Raw genomic sequence first — 20,917 nt, 5'->3', positions numbered from 1 at the left:
TTGCAGTCAAAATACAGAACCTTTTATTGTGCAGTTTGATCGATCTCAGTTTTAAAGCTAAAAAACCCTTCATACAACCAACATGGTTTTGGTATCTTCACCGGGATTATTCATTTTGTTCACCACTCAAGCTGGGAGTTGTAGTTTGGCCACAGCTGGAGGCACCCTGGTTGGGAAACACTGATCTACATACAAAGGCTGGACAAACCCCAGGAGCCAAAAAGGAAGGATTACTAAACATGATCACTTGCCAAATTTATTATGGCGTTTATAGACACTATGAAAAAGTGTACATACCCAAAAAGTCATCAAGTTCTGGAGTTGCAGTTATACTGGTATACATGTACAGCAGCCATGGGTATTGTGGCATGCACCATAGATCCTACAATCTGATTAAGTGTTCTATGGGCCTAACTAAGCACAATGTCCACCCAAAAACTTCACAAGCAGCAGGTGCAAGCAGATCAAGCCAGCACTGGGACTGCTTGGAGTTGTGCTGTCTTCTTAGACTGCAATGCATTTTCGAGTGGATTTCAGAGAGAATTGACTGGAAAGATTTATCAAAACCTGTGCAGAGGAAAAGTTGCCCATCGTAACCAATCATACGTATATGCCAAAATGAGCTGTGAGAAGACCTTAAAGGGGTACTCCACTTGAAAAAAAAAAAATTTAAATCAACTTGTGCCAGAAATTAAAAAAAATTTGTAGGTTACTTCTATTAAAAATTCTTTATCCTTCCAGTACTTAACTGCTGTATGCGCCACAGGAAGTGCTTTTCTTTTTGAATGTCCTTTCTGTCTGACACCTCAGTCCATTTAGGAACTGTCCAGAGCAGGAGCAAATCCCAAAGCAAACCTCTCCTGCTCTGGACAGTTCCTGACAAGGACAGAGGTGGCAACAGAGAGCACTGTATTCGGACAGAAAGGAAATTCAAAGAGAAAAGAACTTCCTGTGGAGCATACAGCAGCTGATAAATACTAGAAGGATTAAGATTTTTAATAGAAGCGATTTACTTTCTGGCACCAGTTGATTTAAAAAAAATTTGTTTAAATGTTTTCCAGTGGAGTACCCCTTTAACTTCAGTGCCATCAGAAAGGCTAGAGATCCTTGTGAAGTCTGTTGCAGTGTGGCTTATAATGTCCCCAACACCAGTAGGAAATAAAGATGACAAACCCCAAGCCTTAATGTGTATCGGACATTATAAAAACTTAGTGTCAAACGTTTTGATCAGTCAGGTCCTGTGTGTTCGGGCATGCTGGGAGTTGTAGTTTTGCAACAACTGGAAGGCAAGAGTATGGAGAACACTGCTCTAGAGTAAGATTCACCACATCAAATTCTAATCAGCTGACTTGTAGATGTCTGGTAGGACAATACCAGGGTGCTTCCAGCTGTTGCAAAACTACAACTCTCTGCATGCCAGCTGTCCAGGAATGCTGGGAGTTGTAGTTTTGCAACAGCTGGAGGCACCCTGGTTGGCAAACACTGGTTCAGAGTCTCATACCAGACTTCTCCAGGGAACCAGAATCCTAAATATATGACCGATTCATTACGTTTGGAAAAACTTACTTTATATCTAGTTATGACCAATGAGAAAGTACATGAGTAACACTTCAGAAGCTTTAGTCACATGACCAAATTCAATGTGTATCATTAGCCATAATGTCTACTACTACAGCAATGGCTACTCTTACAGCAGAGGAACCCCATTTCAAGATCTGCTTTCGGCACATTGATGGTAAACTGCCTCAATTCTTATCCAAAACGGTTGCTGATATAAAGACACTTCCTTTAAAAAATAATATAACTGTATTTCCAAAATGAACACACAAGATTTACAGAAGAACCCCAACCCTGCCTGTTTTGCCCCCTCCCCTCTGTATTCAGGCGGATGGGTCAGTGATAAATGATCATCAAGGGGATTGTTCTTTTTCCTCTGGAACAGTTCTGACATTGAATACCAGGTAAAAAGTAGACGCCAAATCCTGCGGCTGTAATAAAATAAGTAGGAGGAGGACGCAGGCTGCAGAATCCAGATATCCAGTGGGTGAAAGAAAGACTTATTCCATTCCTTTCTGTCCAAAGGGATAATACTGAGGAAATTCATGGATTATCTTCACGGCTTCATCGTACAGGTTAAGATCTGGAGAAAACAAACAAATAGGAGGAATGAGGAAACGGCAACACAATAACAACAACTTTTTTTTTTTTTTTTTTTTTTACGCTGAAATATTAAGTAGTACACCACTACTTTAAAGCTTACACACCCTACCTGCAGGAGAGTCTGAAATCTGGGCCCCCTACGATCTCAGGAAGAAGCCCCATCTCTCCCTGTGCACAGAGGGGCATGTCAGCAAGCACTCCATGCATTCTCTTTGGGATACAGCTTTCCTTTATCTCTGGCGCTCCCGTAGAGAATACATAAGGTGCGTGCCCACACGCCGCTCTATGCACAGGAAGAGATCAGCATTTTCGTTTTTTGCCCCTACCTTTAAAAAAAAAATTAAAAATCATAACTCTTTCAATTTTGCACCTAAAAATCCATATGCTGGCTTATTTTTTGCACCACCAATTCTACTTTCTAATGACATCGGTCATTTTACCCAAAAATCTACCCAAAATTGGAAAAAAAAAGCCATTTTGTAACTTTTGGCTTCCGTTTTCTACACAGTAGATTTTTTCGGTAAAAATAACACCTTCTCATTATTCTGTAGGTCCATATGATTAAAATGATACCCTACTTATATAGGTTTGATTTTGTCGTATTTCTGGAAAAAATCATAACTACATGCACAAAAATGTATACGTTTAAAATTGTCATCTTCTGACCTCTATAACTTTATTTTTCTGCATTTTTCTGGGGCGGTATGAGGGCTCGTTTTTTGCGCCGAGAGTTTTTAGCGGTACAATTTTTTTTATTGATCGGACTTATTGATCGCTTTTATTCATTTTCATGATCTAAAAAGTGACCAAAAATTCACTATTTTGGACTTTGGAATTTTTTTGCGGGAACACCATTGACCATGCGGTTTAATTAATTATATATTTTTATAATTCGAACATTTCTGCACGCCGCAATACCACAAATGTTTATTTACACTTTTTTTTATGGGAAAAGGGGGCGATTCAAACTTATTAGGGAAGGGGTTAAATGATCTTTATGAACTTTTTTTTTGCACTGCTATAGCTCCATAGGGGGCTATAACACTGCACACACTGATCTTTTACATTGATCAATGGTTTCTCATAGGAAACCATTGATCAACGATTCTGCCACTTAACTGCTCATGCCTGGATCTCAGGCACTGAGCAGTCATTCAGCGATCGGACACCAGAAGGCAGGTAAGGGGATCCTCCTGCTGTGTCTCAGCTGTTCGGGATGCCGCGATTTCGCCACGGACATCCCGAACAGACCCGAGCTAACTGGCAAGGATTTACTTTCACTTTAGACGTGGCGTTCAACTTTGACTGCAGCGTCTAAAGGGTTGATAGCGCGTGGCACCGCGCTATTAGCCACAGGTCCCGGCCGTTGTTAGAGGGCCCGGGCCCGACCTGCTATGACATGGTCCCGTGTTAAAGAACGGGAGCGGACTCAGGACGTACCGGTACGTCCTGGGTCCTTAACAGGTTAAAGGACATCACATGTTTGTACCTGCAACCCAATGGGACCCTGCACTGAATTGTAGTGAGCCTAGCCAAGTGTTTCACAACCAGGGTGCCTTCAGCTGTTGCAAGACTACTCCTCCCAGCATGCCCGGTCAGCATCACCCATGGATGTAAATGTTTTGGGACAGCACTCCCAGAAAAAAAAAAAAAACATTAGCGATACATGTGTTGGGATTAGTAATAGATTTATGGGGGTATCTACTAACCCGTATATGTGATCTCCCAAACTAAATATAGTAAAGGGGGGGGGGGGGGGGGGGGAGGTGCATATAAAACTTAGCTTTTAATAATTGTAATTAAGAAATATAATGCATGTGATGCAGTATTGTTGTTTGTAGCACTCAGATGAGAAGTGCACAAACCAAATAGACGCCTGATATAATCTGCTAAAATATAACAGATGGGGAGAGGGCTCCCACAATATTAGGATAATCTACACAACAGTACATAGATGCCCGTAATAGGCTCTCTATGTTTTGGAAAAACCACAATGCCCTACGTGTTTCAGCACACTAACATGTGACCTCCTCAGGGGCTAAACAAGTGGTACATATCTCATAATATTAGACAATAAAAGTATCTGAGCCCATAAATATTTGGGCTCAGAAGATGGAGTTCTTCCTTAACCCAATAGACCGGGTCCACCTGCAAATTGTGAATAGAAAGCTCCAGGGACGTGTGTTACCCGCAGTGGCGGGGAGCCGAACTGTTAGCCGGCTGCTCACACGCGTCTCCTGAGCGGACGGCGTCTGACGCCTTATCCGCTTCCGGGGCTGTGGGTGGAGACTCCGCCCAGACGCCATCTCCATACCAACGCCGAAGTAGGAGGGTGTCAACCCAGCCTCGCTAGTCTAGCGAGTAGGTAAGCGGAGAAATATTAACCCTAATCGCCCCGTGGATAAGGAAAGACGCTGTGAGTCAGAAGGACATCTGACCCACAGTGTAATAATGGCTTTATTGACTAAATCCGGATCGCACCCTAGGGACTGAACTAATGGGGCAGTGATGTGCGCATGATTAACTCTGTATAACAAAATATTGAGTAAATATAATTGATTGGCATCTAGAGCAGGACTTGGTCCCCTATTGCTCCAGACCCAAAGGGACCCAAGACAGGAGCGTAGAGCTGGCACAGACCTGGGAACAAAGGTCGGGAAAGTATATTAGTTAGTTAATGGGGGCTACACAAAATCAGATATTAATGAATGTATAAATATGACTGCAACAATACGATCAAGGGAAATCAACTCACAAGATCACACTGTCTAAGTCATATTGTAACGGATACCGCCGGGGGAGAGGGGGCGCAACCCTAATGGGAGAGGAGGGAAATATAGCAGGGGCCTAGTGAGCCTATGTTGTCCCTATTAAGCCCTATCACTAGTCCCTAAACCTAGGCGGGGTGGCCGCCCTAATAAGGGCAGTCCCGCACTGGAACCTAGCCTATAAACCCTTCTGCTCCCTATTTAGGGGGTGTACTAACTCGTGGGCTGACTACAGCCCCCCCTGACTACCTAGCCTACACCCCAAGGGTATCCCCAGCGGTATCCATCCATTATAGAAAACTGGTAAAAATAAGCTGCTCGTTAAGCCCCTTAGGGACTACTGTATCTAAGACGTATATCCATCGTGTCTCCCGCTGTAGGAGCATTTGGTCAAGGTTGCCCCCTCTTTGAGATGGGCGCATTTTTTCGAGACCAAAAAACTGAATGTGTGATGGGTCCCCCCCGTGGACTTCGTTCAAGTGCTTCGCAATCGCAGTGTCTCTCTTGTTGCGAATGTCTCCCAAATGCTCCAGCACCCTACGGCGAAGTTCTCTGATTGTCTTTCCTACATAGAGTAGGTAGCAGGAGCATATGGCCACATAAACGACAGCATTGGTAATACAGTTAATCAACCCCTTGATCTTAAAGGTTCTTCCTGTAGTTTTGATAGAAATGCTTTCTGTTTTCCTCATATGGGGGCACGCTTTGCAGTGGCCACATTTGTGGGACCCATTGATGGCATTAGTTCCCAGCCAAGTCTTAGGAGGTTTAGGAGGAGCAAGGTGGCTTTGTGTAATGGTATCCCCTATACTTCTCCCCTTCCTATAAGTAATTTGAGGATAACCTCCTACAATGGGTGCAATATCCTTATCCATTAAAAGTATGCTCCAATGTCTCTGGAGAATATCACGAACTGGCTGGGACATATTGTCATAGGTACCAGTGATCCTACAGATCTGTGATTTTGCAGTATGAACCCTAGGTACCAATAGTTCCTGCCTCGGGGTGGATATAGCATGCTGGAAGGCTAGAATAAGTACCTGGTCGGGGTACCCTCGTTCCCTAAATCTTTCCCTTAGGTCCCTCGCCTGTGCCAAAAACTCACGCTCCTCCGAACAGTTCCTCCTGAGGCGGAGGTATTGCCCTTTAGGGATCCACTTTTTAAGGGGGCCCGGATGGCAACTCTCCCACCTCAGGAGGTTGTTCGTTGCAGTGGCTTTACGGAACACATTAGTAGTCAAACCACCTGAATCATCCTTTCGGATAGTAACATCCAGAAAGTCTAAGTGTGAGGGGCTCAAGGTGTAAGTAAATTTGAGACCTACCTCATTATTATTGATGGAGTGCATAAATTGTTTGAAGTCTTGTTCTGTACCTGTCCATAGGACGAACACGTCGTCTATATATCGTGTCCAGAAAGGGACATACTCCAGGTACCTTTCTTTCTCTTCCACGAACGCGACAGTGGTCTCCCACCAGCCTAAGATGTTAGCATAAGTTGGCGCACAGGGACTGCCCATGGCAGTCCCTTTAAGCTGGTGGTAGAAGCGTCCGTCGAAGAGAAAGTAATTGTGTAATAGTATGAACTCCATCAATCTGATGATAAGATTGTTATGATTGTGTAGGTAAATTCCCCTAGTGGAGAGATAATACGTCACAGCCTTCATCCCCTGTTCGTGTGGGATGGAGGAATATAATGCCTCGACATCTATTCCTCCCAACAACACATCCTTATCCACTACAATGCCTTCTAATTTGGACATAAGGTCCATCGTATCTCGTGTAAATGAAGGAAGGGCAGTGACGAAATCTCTAAGAACCTTGTCCACGTAGACTCCCACGTTCTGCGAAATGCCACCAATCCCCGAGACGATTGGACGCCCTTTAAGCGGGGAAGTGCCCTTGTGAATTTTTGGCAGTGCATAGAACGTGGGAGTAACGGGAGCATCAGGTGTCAAATATCTATATTCCCCATCGCTAATAAGGCCGTCTGTCTTGGCTTCATCCAAAATAGTCATCAATTCCTGCCTATATTTAGATGTTGGATCCTCTTGCAGTATCTCGTAGGAATCCCTATCTTTTAAGATTTGTAACATCTCTTTATACAGGTTTCTATTCATGATGACTATATTCCCCCCTTTATCGGAGGGTTTGATCACAATCTCCATATTGTCTGTGAGATCCCTCATAGCCATTTTTTCTTTTTTGGAGAAATTATTTCTGACATTACTTTTTTCGGAAGTTAGATATTTAAGATCACGTAAGACTAGTTCCTTGAATATCTCAATGCAAGAGGTTTCACCTACCGGTGGCTGTGCTTTACTCTTTGGTTTAAGGTCCGTAAATGGTCCCAAACCCCTATCTCTCTCACCAGACTCAAATAGGTCCGCAAGTTCATTAACTGTTGCTAGGTCCTCAACTGAGATCCCCATGACCGCACTCTTTTTTCTCTCAAGGTCTTTATGAAATTTTTGCCAGTTAAGTTTACGTGTGAATAGACTAATATCCTTTGTCCATGTAAATGCATCAAATTCCACCGTAGGGACAAAGGACAAGCCCTTATTGAGTACGGCCACCTGGAACTCATTGAGGACATGGTCTGATAGATTAATTATTTGAGGGCCTTTGGAACCTTTCAGTTCTGTGATCTGCCCCGTCCCGTGGTAGGGCGCAAGAGGTAAGGATTCTCCCCCTCTAAAAAATGTGACTGAGGAGAGGAGGAGGGCGCCGAGGAGGGGCCACATGCCTGATTATATTGTTGATTACGTATTGTGGCTCTATGGTGGTTCTTGCCTCGATTATGGGGTCTGCCTCTACCCCTACCTCTCCCCCTATCACTTTTGCCCTTCTCCCTATCTGAGGTATCTGTTTCCGAGGAGGAGGGTTCTATTTCACTGTCTCTATGGGGATGTGTCTTTTCCAGGACCTGGTGGTTGTCCCTAAAATCCTGGAGATCTCTGACAAACTGAGTATGTTTACGCTCTTTTAGGTGATAGCAGAACCTTTCTATGGTGTTCTGTAACTGGGTCTCCTTTGTCACAAAATCAGGTTCTCCTTTAAATTTGGCAGCTATCTCTTGTTGCTCTTTCAATTTTTTGCCAGAGATCTCCAAGATTCTTTTCTCCTCCTCAAGTAGTATTTGTAAAAACCTAACTGAGCAGGTAGTTGCCTCCTCCTCCCACTTCTTTAAGACCTCTGGTGTACGTAGTCTAGTGGAGGGCAAAATGGGTATACGCAACCCGCGGGGTACAATTTTGTTTTGAATATAAGATTCGAAACTCTGGACCTCCCAGAAACTGATAATATAAGATTTATGACACTGCGTCAATTCACGAAACGCAGCTTTGAGAGAGGGGGTATATTTGGATTGTACTAAAGTTTTACAATATGACTTAGACAGTGTGATCTTGTGAGTTGATTTCCCTTGATCGTATTGTTGCAGTCATATTTATACATTCATTAATATCTGATTTTGTGTAGCCCCCATTAACTAACTAATATACTTTCCCGACCTTTGTTCCCAGGTCTGTGCCAGCTCTACGCTCCTGTCTTGGGTCCCTTTGGGTCTGGAGCAATAGGGGACCAAGTCCTGCTCTAGATGCCAATCAATTATATTTACTCAATATTTTGTTATACAGAGTTAATCATGCGCACATCACTGCCCCATTAGTTCAGTCCCTAGGGTGCGATCCGGATTTAGTCAATAAAGCCATTATTACACTGTGGGTCAGATGTCCTTCTGACTCACAGCGTCTTTCCTTATCCACGGGGCGATTAGGGTTAATATTTCTCCGCTTACCTACTCGCTAGACTAGCGAGGCTGGGTTGACACCCTCCTACTTCGGCGTTGGTATGGAGATGGCGTCTGGGCGGAGTCTCCACCCACAGCCCCGGAAGCGGATAAGGCGTCAGACGCAGTCCGCTCAGGAGACGCGTGTGAGCAGCCAGCTAACAGTTCGGCTCCCCGCCACTGCGGGTAACACACGTCCCTGGAGCTTTCTATTCACAATTTGCAGGTGGACCCGGTCTATTGGGTTAAGGAAGAACTCCATCTTCTGAGCCCAAATATTTATGGGCTCAGATACTTTTATTGTCTAATATGAGATATGTACCACTTGTTTAGCCCCTGAGGAGGTCACATGTTACAGTGTGCTGAAACGCGTAGGAAATTGTGGTTTTTCCAAAACATAGAGAGCCTATTACGGGCATCTATGTACTGTTGTGTACATTATCCTAATATTGTGGGAGCCCTCTCCCCATCTGTTATATTTTAGCAGATTATATCAGGCGTCTATTTGGTTTGTGCACTTCTCATCTGAGTGCTACAAACAACAATACTGCATCACATGCATTATATTTCTTAATTACCATTATTAAAAGCTAAGTTTTATATGCACCTCCCCCCCCCCTCTTTACGATACATGTGTTGGGACAGAAAGCTCTTGCTTGTATTGGTTAACTTTAAATCCGTAGGAGATGTGAATAAACTGCACTCACCCACTTGCAGATGCTGTAACTTCAGAAAGTGTTTTATTCAGCGGCCATCTGAATACCGGGAACAGGTGGAGGAGGAAAGAAAGGCATGCAACTAGTTTTGTGCCCGAGGGCGCAAAACTAGTTGCATGACTTTCTTTCCTCCTCCACCTGTTCCCGGTATTCAGATGGCCGCTGAATAAAACACTTTCTGAAGTTACAGCATCTGCAAGTGGGTGAGTGCAGTTTATTCACATCTCCTACGGATTTAAAGTGTACTTTATATTACCAGCACCCTCAAGCATCTGCATTCATATACCCCGGTCTCCCTGTGAAGTGATTTTATACAGTTACTTAATTTATGGGAAATCTTTCTATACAGTGCCACTTCCTCTACTTGCTTGTATTGGCATGCTGGAAGTTGTAGTTTTGCAACAGCTGGAGGGATCCTGGATGGGAAACACTGGGCTAGCTCTGACAGAACTAAATTCCACAAGTTCTACTAGTGCAGTCTCTGAAACTGTGGCTCTCCAGTTATTGCAAAACTACAACTCCTATCATGCCATGTGAGTGATCGGGCCCACAATACAGACTAGTCAGCATTTTGTATGGCAAGAGTTGTTGCAAAAGTACAACTCCTTGGGTGTGATGAGAGTTGTAGTTTTAAAGGGGTACTCTGGTGGATTCATAATTTTTTCTTTTTTTTTTCTTTTTTTAAATCAACTGGTGCCAGAAAGTTAAGCAGATTTGTAAATTACTTCCATAAAAAAAAATCTTAATCCTTCCAGTACTTATTAGCTGCTGACTACAGTGGAAATTCTATTTTTTTTGGAACACAGTGCTCTCTGCTGACATCACACCAGTTGATTTAAGAAAAGTTTTTTCCACCGCAGTACCCCTTTAAAGGGGTACTCCGCCCCTGGCATCTTATCCCCTATCCAAAGGATAGGGGATAAGATGTTAGATCACCGCGGTCCCGCTGCTGGGGACCCCAAGGATCGCCGCTGCGGCACCAAGCCATCATTACTGCACAGAGCGAGTTCGCTCTGTGCATAGTGACGGGCGATACAGGGGCCGGAGCAGCGTGACGTCATGGCTCCGCCCCTCATGACATCACAGCCCGTCCCCTTAATGCAAGTCTATGGCAGGGGGCGTGACGACCGCCACGCCCCCTCCCATAGACTTGTATTGACGGGGCGGGCCGTGACGTAACGATGCTCCGGCCCCTGTATTGCCCGTCATTACGTGCAGAGCGATCTCGCTCTATGCAGTAATGATAGCGGGGTGCTGCAGCAGCGATCCCCGGGGTCCCCAGCAGCGGGACCCCGGCGATCTGACATCTTATCCCCTATACTTTGGAGTACCCCTTTAAGCATTGGGAAACACTGCACTAGTGGCATCTGGTTGCCCCCCAGGAATTTATAATTCTCTCATTTACATCCAGTATTTTGTTTTTTTGCACCCATCTTTAACATACCAAAAGAGGCGACATCTTCTCTGAAGGGCACATAGGAGATCCCCATTATTGTGGCTTTCTGGGTAACTTTGCCGATAACTTCAACAACGCCAGATAATTCTTCGTCAAGCTAAGGAACACGACAGAGAAAATGACTAGAGGCGTTCAGCCATTGGGTTATGAGAGGATACTGAATCTTCTAATACATCAGTCATTTTAGTATTGCTTTTCATGATCAATCAAGATCTCCACTTATGGTCCATACACTACAAATTAATTCCGTATGAAATCCACTTGCAGCAGAATCCGACTGATCTCAATGGGATTCTGCTGCTCAGTGCACACTACAGAATTCTGTAGCGGAACATTTAACATGTTCATTCTTTTGGCAGATTTCAACCGGAAAAACCAATGGCAGGGGGTTAACTTTCAAGGCAAATTCCATTCAAACTTAACCCAGATTCCAGATGGCACGGATCAGCTAAGGGAATTTGGCCAGGGTGCCTCCAGCTGTTGTAAAACTACAACACCCAGCATGCCTGGACAGCCGAAGGCCGTCCAGGCATACTGGGGGGTTGTAGTTTTGCAAAAGCTGGTGGCACCTTGGTTGGGAAACACTGGTGTAATGTGCAGGTGCCCCAACACTTCACACAGCAAAGAAGCTTAAAGGGTTTATCCAGTAAAAATGTTCATAACTGGCTCCAGAAAGTTAAACAGATTTGTAAATTACTTCTATTAAAAAATCTTAATCCTTCCAGTACTTCTTAGCTGCTGTATATTAGAGAGGAAGTTCTTTTCTTTTTGAATTTCCCTCTGTCTGACCACAGTGCTCTCTGCTGACACCTCTGTCCGTGTCAGGAACTGTCCAGAGCAGGATAGGTTTGCTATGGGGATTTGCTCCTACTATAGACAGTTCCTGAGACAGAGGTGTCAGCAGAGAGCACTGTAGTCAGACTGGAAAGAACTCAACTTCAGCAGCTGATGAGTACTGGAAAGATTAAGATTTTATTTTTTTTTAAGAAGTAATTTACATGTCTAACTTTCAGGAGCCAGTTCCCCCGGAATTCCCCAGATAAAGGGGTATTCCAGGCCAAAACTTTTATATCTATATCTATATATCAACTGGCTCTGGAAAGTTAAACAGATTTGTAAATTACTTCTATTAAAAAATCTTAATCCATCCAATAGTTATTAGCTTCTGAAGTTGAGTTGTTGTTTTCTGTCTAACTGCTCTCTGATGACTCACGTCCCGGGAGCTGTGCAGCTCCTATGGGGATATTCTCCCATCATGCACAGCTCCCGGGACGTGACATCATCATTGAGCAGTTAGACAGAAAACTTCAGAAGCTATTAACTATTGGAAGGATTAAGATTTTTTTTAATAGAAGTAATTTACAAATCTGTTTAACTTTCCGGAGCCAGTTGATATATAAAAAAAAGTTTTTGCCTGGAATACCCCTTTAATTTGCTAAAGTCCTGCCAAGGACCAAGGCTCTTCTATACATGGTCTCCTACAGAATATACTTACAGGTTCTCCTAATTCCACTGTGGTGTTTTTTCCTGCTCCATCAGACAGGACAAATGATGTCCCTGTTGGGTGAACCTGTCACAGAAGATGACACAGTCAGCGGATCAATCTTATACAATGCACTGGCATCTACAGGGGTCGTGTGCAGCACTTGCCTCCCTAGGGCCTCCTTCACATAAACACATTCTTTTCAAATTGAAAAAATAAAAATAAAATACCACAAATGCCAATCAGATTTATAAGCCACAGCCTGGGCACAAAATAAGAAAAAATTTAATATGGCCGACAATCCCTTCTAGGGTACATTTACATGGATGGATGTTTTGAGAGTTTCCTGCCGCGTGTTGTAGCTGCACTGGAAAATCCACACCGGCGGCCATTCTTGAAATCCACGTAATCTGCTGCAGATTTTCTGCCGTAACCAAAACCTGCAGCTGGAAACTCGCAAAACATCTGTCCATGTCAATCTACCTTCAAGATGCAACTATTACCTCAGGGACAAGAAAAAAAACTATACCTACAAATTCCAAACTTTACCCCACCTGTCCTGCCCGCTTAATGGGTTAACCAACCCCTCCATCACATAGACCTGAAGAGAGAGGGAGTGGCGTGATGACCCGAACCCAGCATTCTAAACATTGCTCAGAACGACAGATGCCTGCACGGAAATCATGGGGTATAAGGCCCCTTTCACACGATAAAATTCATCCATTTTAAAGATCCGTTTAATGTTCCGTTATGAAAACCCTTAAAGGGGTACTCCAGTGGAATTTTTTAATTTAAATTTTTTTAAATCAACTGGTACCAGAAAGTTAAAACAGATTTGCAAATTACTTCTATTAAAAAAATCTTAATCCTTCCAGTACTTATTAGCTGCTGAATACTACAGAGGAAATTCTTTTATTTTTGGAACACAGAGCTCTCTGCTGACATGACCACAAGTGCTCTCTGCTGACCTCTCCATTTTAGGAACTGTCCAGAGCAGCATATGTTTGCTATGGGGATTTTCTCCTACTCTGGACAGTTGCGGTCGCGGTGCCCGCAGAGCGCGCTGCAGTGCCCGCAGAGAGCGCTGCGTTCTAAAAAGTAAAGAATTTCCTCTATAGTATTCAGCAGCTAATAAGTACTGACAGGATTAAGATTTTTTTTTTTTAAATAAAAGTAATTTACAAATTTGTTTAACTTTCTGGCACCAGTTAATTTATAAAGAGCTTAAAGTACCCCTTTAGTACAGGGCACAACTAGGGATCGACCGATTATCACGATTTTGGACATTGTCGGTATCGGCAATTATCTTGCCGATAATGCCCCGCCTCCTCTCCCTGGCCAGAGACCACCGCCGCTGCCCCATTTCCTCCCCCATCCCCGGTTTTATAATTACCTGTTCTCGGGGTCCGCGCTACTTCTCGCTCCTGCGACGTCCTGTGCGCTGCACAATGACGAGTGAGGTCCTCAACGCGACGTCACCGTCAGTGCGCACAGTGACAGCTCAGAACGACGCCGGAGCCAGAAGTAGCGCGGACCCCGGGAACAGGTAATTATAAAACCGGGGATGGGGGGGGGAGGCAATGGGGAAGCAGCGGTGATTGGACTAGGGAGGACCTCAGGACAGGTAGTGGGAGAGAAGCGGGCGGCGGCGGTCTCTGGTCCTCTGGTCGCTGCAGTTCATTGATTTAAAGCGCCCGTTTTAAATTATTGATCTGCGGGGTCGGTGGATTGCCATAGAATGAGATTTGCCATAGAATGAGATGCTCCGCCTCCATCACATCCTATTGGCTCACACTTGTCACGTGACATATTTAACAGTCACGCATCGTCGCGCACAGCAGTCTCAGTTAGGCTATTACAGGGAGGGGATCTCCTCTCCCTGTGATAGCTGAAACTGCACGGATCCATCCGAAGGCAAATCTCATTCTATTGCAATGCATACAGACTGCACATGGTCAGCTGGCCTCCCTACGTGCAATACTAACTTTAGCCCTACGCTATTTGCGTAGTGCTGCGCCTGCCCAGTACTACTTTACCTGCGCCCGATGCTCTACTGTATGTTCCCGCTCCCTGAGAGTTAACGGGGTGTAGGCTGTGGGCATGGGGTGTAGTAAGTGCTCGCGGGGAGGCACGCTGATGACAGCGCTATTGGGCATAGGGGTCCCGATAGCGCTGTAGATCTATAAAACAGTACATGTAATAAGAGTAAATGTATGAGCTTCTGTGGCCCATGTGAATCGGGCCACAGAGCCCATGTGAATCGGGCCACAGAGCCCATGTGAATCGGGCCACAGAGCCCATGTGAATCGGGCCACAGAGCCCATGTGAATCGGGCCACAGAGCCCATGTGAATCGGGCCACAGAGCCCATGTGAATCGGGCCACAGAGCCCATGTGAATCGGGCCACAGAGCCCATGTGAATCGGGCCACAGAGCCCATGTGAATCGGGCCACAGAGCCCATGTGAATCGGGCCACAGAGCCCATGTGAATCGGGCCACAGAGCCCATGTGAATCGGGCCACAGAGCCCATGTGAATCGGGCCACAGAGCCCATGTGAATCGGGCCACAGAGCCCATGTGAATCGGGCCACAGAGCCCATGTGAATCGGGCCACAGAGCCCATGTGAATCGGGCCACAGAGCCCATGTGAATCGGGCCACAGAGCCCATGTGAATCGGGCCACAGAGCCCATGTGAATCGGGCCACAGAGCCCATGTGAATCGGGCCACAGAGCCCATGTGAATCGGGCCACAGAGCCCATGTGAATCGGGCCACAGAGCCCATGTGAATCGGGCCACAGAGCCCATGTGAATCGGGCCACAGAGCCCATGTGAATCGGGCCACAGAGCCCATGTGAATCGGGCCACAGAGCCCATGTGAATCGGGCCACAGAGCCCATGTGAATCGGGCCACAGAGCCCATGTGAATCGGGCCACAGAGCCCATGTGAATCGGGCCACAGAGCCCATGTGAATCGGGCCACAGAGCCCATGTGAATCGGGCCACAGAGCCCATGTGAATCGGGCCACAGAGCCCATGTGAATCGGGCCACAGAGCCCATGTGAATCGGGCCACAGAGCCCATGTGAATCGGGCCACAGAGCCCATGTGAATCGGGCCACAGAGCCCATGTGAATCGGGCCACAGAGCCCATGTGAATCGGGCCACAGAGCCCATGTGAATCGGGCCACAGAGCCCATGTGAATCGGGCCACAGAGCCCATGTGAATCGGGCCACAGAGCCCATGTGAATCGGGCCACAGAGCCCATGTGAGCTCTGTGCAGCTTCAGCTATCACAGCAAGGAGATCCTCTCCCTGTGATAGCCAAACTGAGACCGCTGTGCGCATTGATGCGTGACGGTTAAATATGTCACGTGACAAGTGTGAGCCAATAGGATGTGATGGAGGTGGAGCATCTCATTCTATGGCAATGTACCGGGGTGGGGTGTGTAATAGCCAATAAATTATACCAGAAGATCAGTATTGGCTATCGGCCTGAAAGGTCACAGACTCAGTATCGGCCATATAAAAAATAAATAACTAAATAAATTTAAAAAAATAATAGATATCGGTTGGTCCCTAGTCACCACACACACGTGACTGCTGGGAGTTGTCCTAAGGCTACATTCACACTGGGTTTATTTCTCTATGTTCCTTACTTATTCTCATGTAAAATTCCACAACCAAAACTTCACAGAATCTACAAGTTACATATTCAATAGTGTGAACATGGAAGTCTCAAAGTATATCAAAATAAATAAATAGTTTAGTTCAGTCAGTGAAACAAGAGTGGAGGACTACAAATCGCAGCATGCTCTATTTAGAGAAACGTATAGGGACGCTATATACGGCGGAAAGGTGTATGTGTGTGTGTGTGTGAATATATATATATATATATATATATATATATATATATATATATATATATATATATATATATAAATATAAATACAAGGCGCCGTTACCTTCTCCACCCGGCCCACGAAGCACACGGGCTGCCCGATGTACTGGGCCAGCATGCTGGTGTTGATCCGGACCCGTGGTACCTCCGTGATGTCTCCCATCATCTCCCCTCACACACAACACCGTACGATCTGGCGGGAAACCACTGACAAGACACCACCTGTTACCCGCCAGCCAATCAAAAATGTCGCCGACGTCAGATCCGCGCTCTGCTCTGACGCCGACCAATCCAAACGAGCCTGGAAAGCCGGATCAGCCAATCAGAGTAGACGCTGACGTCAGTTCTGCGTTCCACGCTGACAACGACCAATGAGAACGATCCTGGAAAGCTGAATCAGCCAATCATAAAACACGATGACGTCACATCCGCTCTACACACTCGCCCCAAGCCTGATCAGCCAATCACAATCTGCGATTATTGTTGTGACGTTTGGTGGGGGGGGGCGCGTATGCGCTATTTGTCTGTTTTGACACGTGACGTCACCAGTTCAGTCACCTGAGTGATAGCCAGGAGGGGGCGTGGCTGGTGATTCTACAATAGTGCGCAGGGCTTCCTGTCAGGGTGGCACTGAGGTGAGTGAATATGGGGTGTCTGGGGCTGTTGCCATGGCGACTAATGTTTGGAATCCTCTTATAGAATTATTATAACTCTTCTGTGGTGACAATTTTTGCTATGCCATCTCCCATTTCTGCCAACTTCATCTTTGTCGCATTCTTTGTCGTTCACGTTCCATACGTTCCATCTTCGCAATGGTATTGAACTTGTAAAAAAGCGCAAAAACAGCCCAGTTCGCCTTAATTTTTTTTTTGGGGGGGTGGGGGTGGGTTGGCGTATGGCTGACATCTCTCCAAAGTTACAGTCAACCTATACGTCTGATAATGTCGCACCTAAAGTCGCCATCTAGTCACTAAACTTAAAACTGTTTCCGTGACAACATCAGGAACACACATAAACCTCTTACCCCTCCTCATTTTGTTTGTCAGTTACTATGATAGTTCTTCCTGTCAGGCCATAAGAACGTAAGACTTATACTGGCTCGTGTATGGCTATAAATGAGTTATCCAGGATTAGAGAAACTGAGCCAGTGTCTTCCAAAAAACAGCGCCCACCCCTGTCCTCAGGTTGGGTGCGGTATTACAACTTGGCTCCATTCACTTCAGTGGGACTGAGCTGCAATACCGCACCTGTTTTATTGCAGCTCAATTCTATTGAAGTGAATGGAGACAAGTTGTAATACCGCACACAACCTGAGGACAGGGGTGGGCGCTGTTTAGGGGTGGGGGGATTAGCTCTGCTTTTCTATTCCTTGGTTAAAGGGGTCCTCCGGTGAAAACCTTTTTTCTTTTAAATCAACTGGTGGCAGAAAGTTAAACATATTTGTAAATTACTGCTATTAAAAAATCTTAATCCTTCCAGTACTTATTAGCTGCTGAATGCTACAGAGGGAATTCCTTTCTTTTTGGAACACTGATGACATCACGAGCACAGTGCTCTCTGCTGACATCTCTGTCCATTTTAGCAACCGTGCATAGCAGATGTATGCTAAGGGCAGCATGGTGGCTTAGTGGTTAGCACTGCTGCCTTGCAGTCCTGGGGACTTGGGTTCAAATCCCACTAAGGAAAACAATAAATAAAGCGTTATTATTATTATAATAACATCAGCAGAGAGAACTGTGCTCGTGATGTCATCAGAGAGCATTCTAAAAAGAAAAGAATTTCCTCTGTAGTATTCAGCAGCTAATAAGTAAGGGAAGGATTAAGATTTTTTAATAGAAGTAATTTACAAATATGTTTAACTTTCTGCCACCAGTTGATTTAAAAGAAAAAAGGTTTTCACCGAAGTGCCCCTTTAACCAAATTTTTTTTTTTTTTTAGAGTGCTCCAGCTGTTGCAAAACTACAACTCCCAGCATGCCCGGACAGCCAACGGCTGTCCGGGCATGCTGGGAGTTGTAGTTTTGCAACAGCTGGAGGAACCCTGCTTGGGAAACACTGTTCTATATTCACATGCACAGTTTTTGTTGTCCATTCAATGCTGTGTAAATCAGTGTAACTAAATAAACTACAGTAAATGCGCAGCAAACCTATGTAAAAAATTTAAGGGATACTCCGGTAGAAAACATTTTTTTTTTATTTAATTTTTTTTATTTTTATCAATTGGTGCCAGAAAGTTAAACAGATTTGTAAATTACTTGTCATCAGATTTTACCATATATAACGTATGGCAGTGCATTACGTCTATTAGAAGAGAAGGAGGGGAAAAAAACGAAAATGCAAAATATAAAATAAAAATATCATGTCCTTGAGGGGTTAAATAGAAGTAATTTACACATCTGTAAAACTCTCAGGCACCAGCTGATATAAACAAAATTCTGTTTCATTTGCTCTTTAACTGTATTTTGAATTTTTATTTTATTTTTTTACTTTTTTTGTAGGGCCAACGCCTAAGTACCGACAATGTTCAACTTCTTACGGAAAAGCCAAGATACAAAGAAGAATCCGGCAGCCGATAAAGAGAACGATGGTTTTGTCTTCCTGGGTAAGTGGTTGTTATAGGGAGAGTGATGGACTTTTAGGGGATAGCATATACTATGGTATATTGACATCTTATAGGCCGGGTTTCCCAACCAGGGTGCCTTCAGCTGTCGCAAAACTACAGCTCCCAGCATGCCCGGACAGCCAAAGGCTGTCCGGGCATGCTGGGAGATGTAGTTTTGCAACAGCTGGAGGCACCCTGGTTGGGAAACACTGTTATAGGGGCTTCTGGCTTATGACTTCCACCAAAAGGTTGAGTCACTACTTTGCCCATTGTCAATAGAAACATCCCAATATGGAGACACTTAATCCATTCATTATCCCTTTTTTTTTTTTTTTTAAATATATCTTTATTAGTTTTCAACGAAAAATTCACAATAAGCACTTCAAACAGCCCCAAGAGGAACACCCACCTCCCTACCAGTACCAAATTACAAAACGGTCAATAAGACAGGGTGTAAGAATAAGCAATAAGAGCAATCCATCTTCCAAAAGATCATATGGCATTATAATTTGGTGGGTAAAGGGTATCCCCGCTGAGAACAACCAACACCAGTAGCACCACAACCAAGGATACAACCAATCACACACACAACATCCTAGGAGTTCACCATTCATCCCATTAAAGGCAAGCAAAAAGAAAATTAGCCAGCACAACAACCTAATACACGGATGCACGCTGCTGTGGCAGATACAGAGTATACAAAAAAGGGGATTGCAGCAGCACACATTGTTCAAAAAATTGAGGCTCTTAGCACACTTTTTTGATCAAAAACGTGTCCCCCATCCACCACGGGGAAGTGGCCTCATTCAGGATGGGAGCCTAACACACATTCTGAGCCTAACACTCAGATACCAACTCACCTCTGCTGGGCATATAGCCTCTGACTAGGTGACATGCTGGATCCATATACAATTTAAAACACCACCTGTGAGAAAGGGGGAGGGGTGCACAGCTAAAGAGGGTGCCATTCCCCCTGTGTAGTAAATACAAGCAAAAAGAAAATTAGCCAGCACAACAACCTAATACACGGGTGCACACTGCTGTGGCAGATACAGAGTATACAAAATTTTTTGACCAATGTGTGCTGCTGCAATCTTCCTTTTTGTATACTCTGTATCTGCCACAGCAGCGTGCACCCGTGTATTAGGTTGTTGTGCTGGCTAATTTTCTTTTTGCTTGCCTTTAATGGGATGAATGGTGAACTCCTAGGATGTTATGTGTGTGATTGGTTGTGTCTATGATTGTGGTGCTACTGGTGTTGGTTGTTCTCAGCGGGGATACCCTTTACCCACCAAATGATAATGCCATATGATCTTTTGGAAGACGGATTGCTCTTATTGCTTATTCTTATTCTTTTCTTCTTCTTTTTTAATCAACTGGTGCCAGAAAGTTAAACAGATTTGTGAATGACTTCTATTAAAAAATCTTAATCCTTCCACTACTTTTAAGGGGCTGTATAGTACAGAGGAAATTCTTTTCTTTTTGGATTTCTCTTCTGTCACGACCACAGTGCTCTCTGCTGACCTCTGCTGTCCATTTTAGGAACTGTCACTCGCTCTGAATTCCATCTGAAGGAGGAGCTCAACCACTGACGGACAGCAGAGGTCAGCAGAGAGCACTGTGGTCGTGACAGAAGAGAAATTCAAAAAGAAAAGCAATTCCTCTGTAGTTTACAGCCCCTAAAAGGTACTGGAAGGATTACGATTTTTTTAATAGAAGTAATTTACAAATCTGTTTGGCTTTCTGGCACCAGTTGATTTAAAAAAAAAAAAAAAGTTTTTCCACCCCTTTAATTGCACTAAGACTTGGAGGCCCCAAGAATCGGAGGATCTGTAGAAACATCCAACATCATCCACGGCACCCACACCTTATCGAATTTCTTGGGACATCTACAACTCGCGTACAGGGCATAATAGGAGGGGAACATATCTATTTACCAGGGCAATCCATCGGGAAATAGGAGGGGAAGACCCGTCCTTCCAGGCCATCACTTACCTTACGTGCTTTACGTGCACAAAACAGGAGAAAACAAATCAATATTCGC

At 44.7% G+C, this 20,917-nt stretch overlaps 2 protein-coding genes across 3 annotated transcripts in view; one reads left to right on the top strand and one right to left on the bottom strand.

The window, feature by feature from the left end:
* RPA3 (replication protein A3) lies at positions 1 to 16,526 on the bottom strand. The gene is made up of 4 exons (XM_056518345.1): positions 16,337 to 16,526; positions 12,386 to 12,460; positions 10,879 to 10,987; positions 1 to 2,140 (listed from the first exon to the last, which is right to left on the bottom strand). The coding sequence occupies exons 1-4, from the start codon at positions 16,436 to 16,438 to the stop codon at positions 2,058 to 2,060; spliced, it is 369 nt and encodes a 122-aa protein (XP_056374320.1). The 5' UTR covers positions 16,439 to 16,526; the 3' UTR covers positions 1 to 2,057.
* Positions 16,527 to 16,774: 248 nt separating this feature from the next.
* The window catches only part of UMAD1 (UBAP1-MVB12-associated (UMA) domain containing 1), a 36,212-nt gene continuing 32,069 nt past the window's right edge, over positions 16,775 to 20,917 (top strand). The window contains exons 1-2 of one of the 2 annotated variants that reach the window (XM_056518930.1): positions 16,775 to 16,907; positions 18,770 to 18,873. In XM_056518930.1, coding sequence (XP_056374905.1) covers positions 18,792 to 18,873 — 82 coding nt within the window. In that variant the 5' untranslated portion in view covers positions 16,775 to 16,907; positions 18,770 to 18,791. Of the gene's footprint in view, positions 16,908 to 17,036; positions 17,088 to 18,769; positions 18,874 to 20,917 lie in introns of those variants that run through there. The other variant, XM_056518931.1, reaches the window with a different exon arrangement.

This window comes from Hyla sarda, chromosome 5 (assembly GCF_029499605.1).
Source record: "Hyla sarda isolate aHylSar1 chromosome 5, aHylSar1.hap1, whole genome shotgun sequence".
In the NCBI taxonomy this organism is placed as follows: Eukaryota; Metazoa; Chordata; class Amphibia; order Anura; family Hylidae; genus Hyla; species Hyla sarda.
Note: the sequence above shows the minus strand (reverse complement) of the source record. Positions and strands in the feature narration are given on the sequence as shown.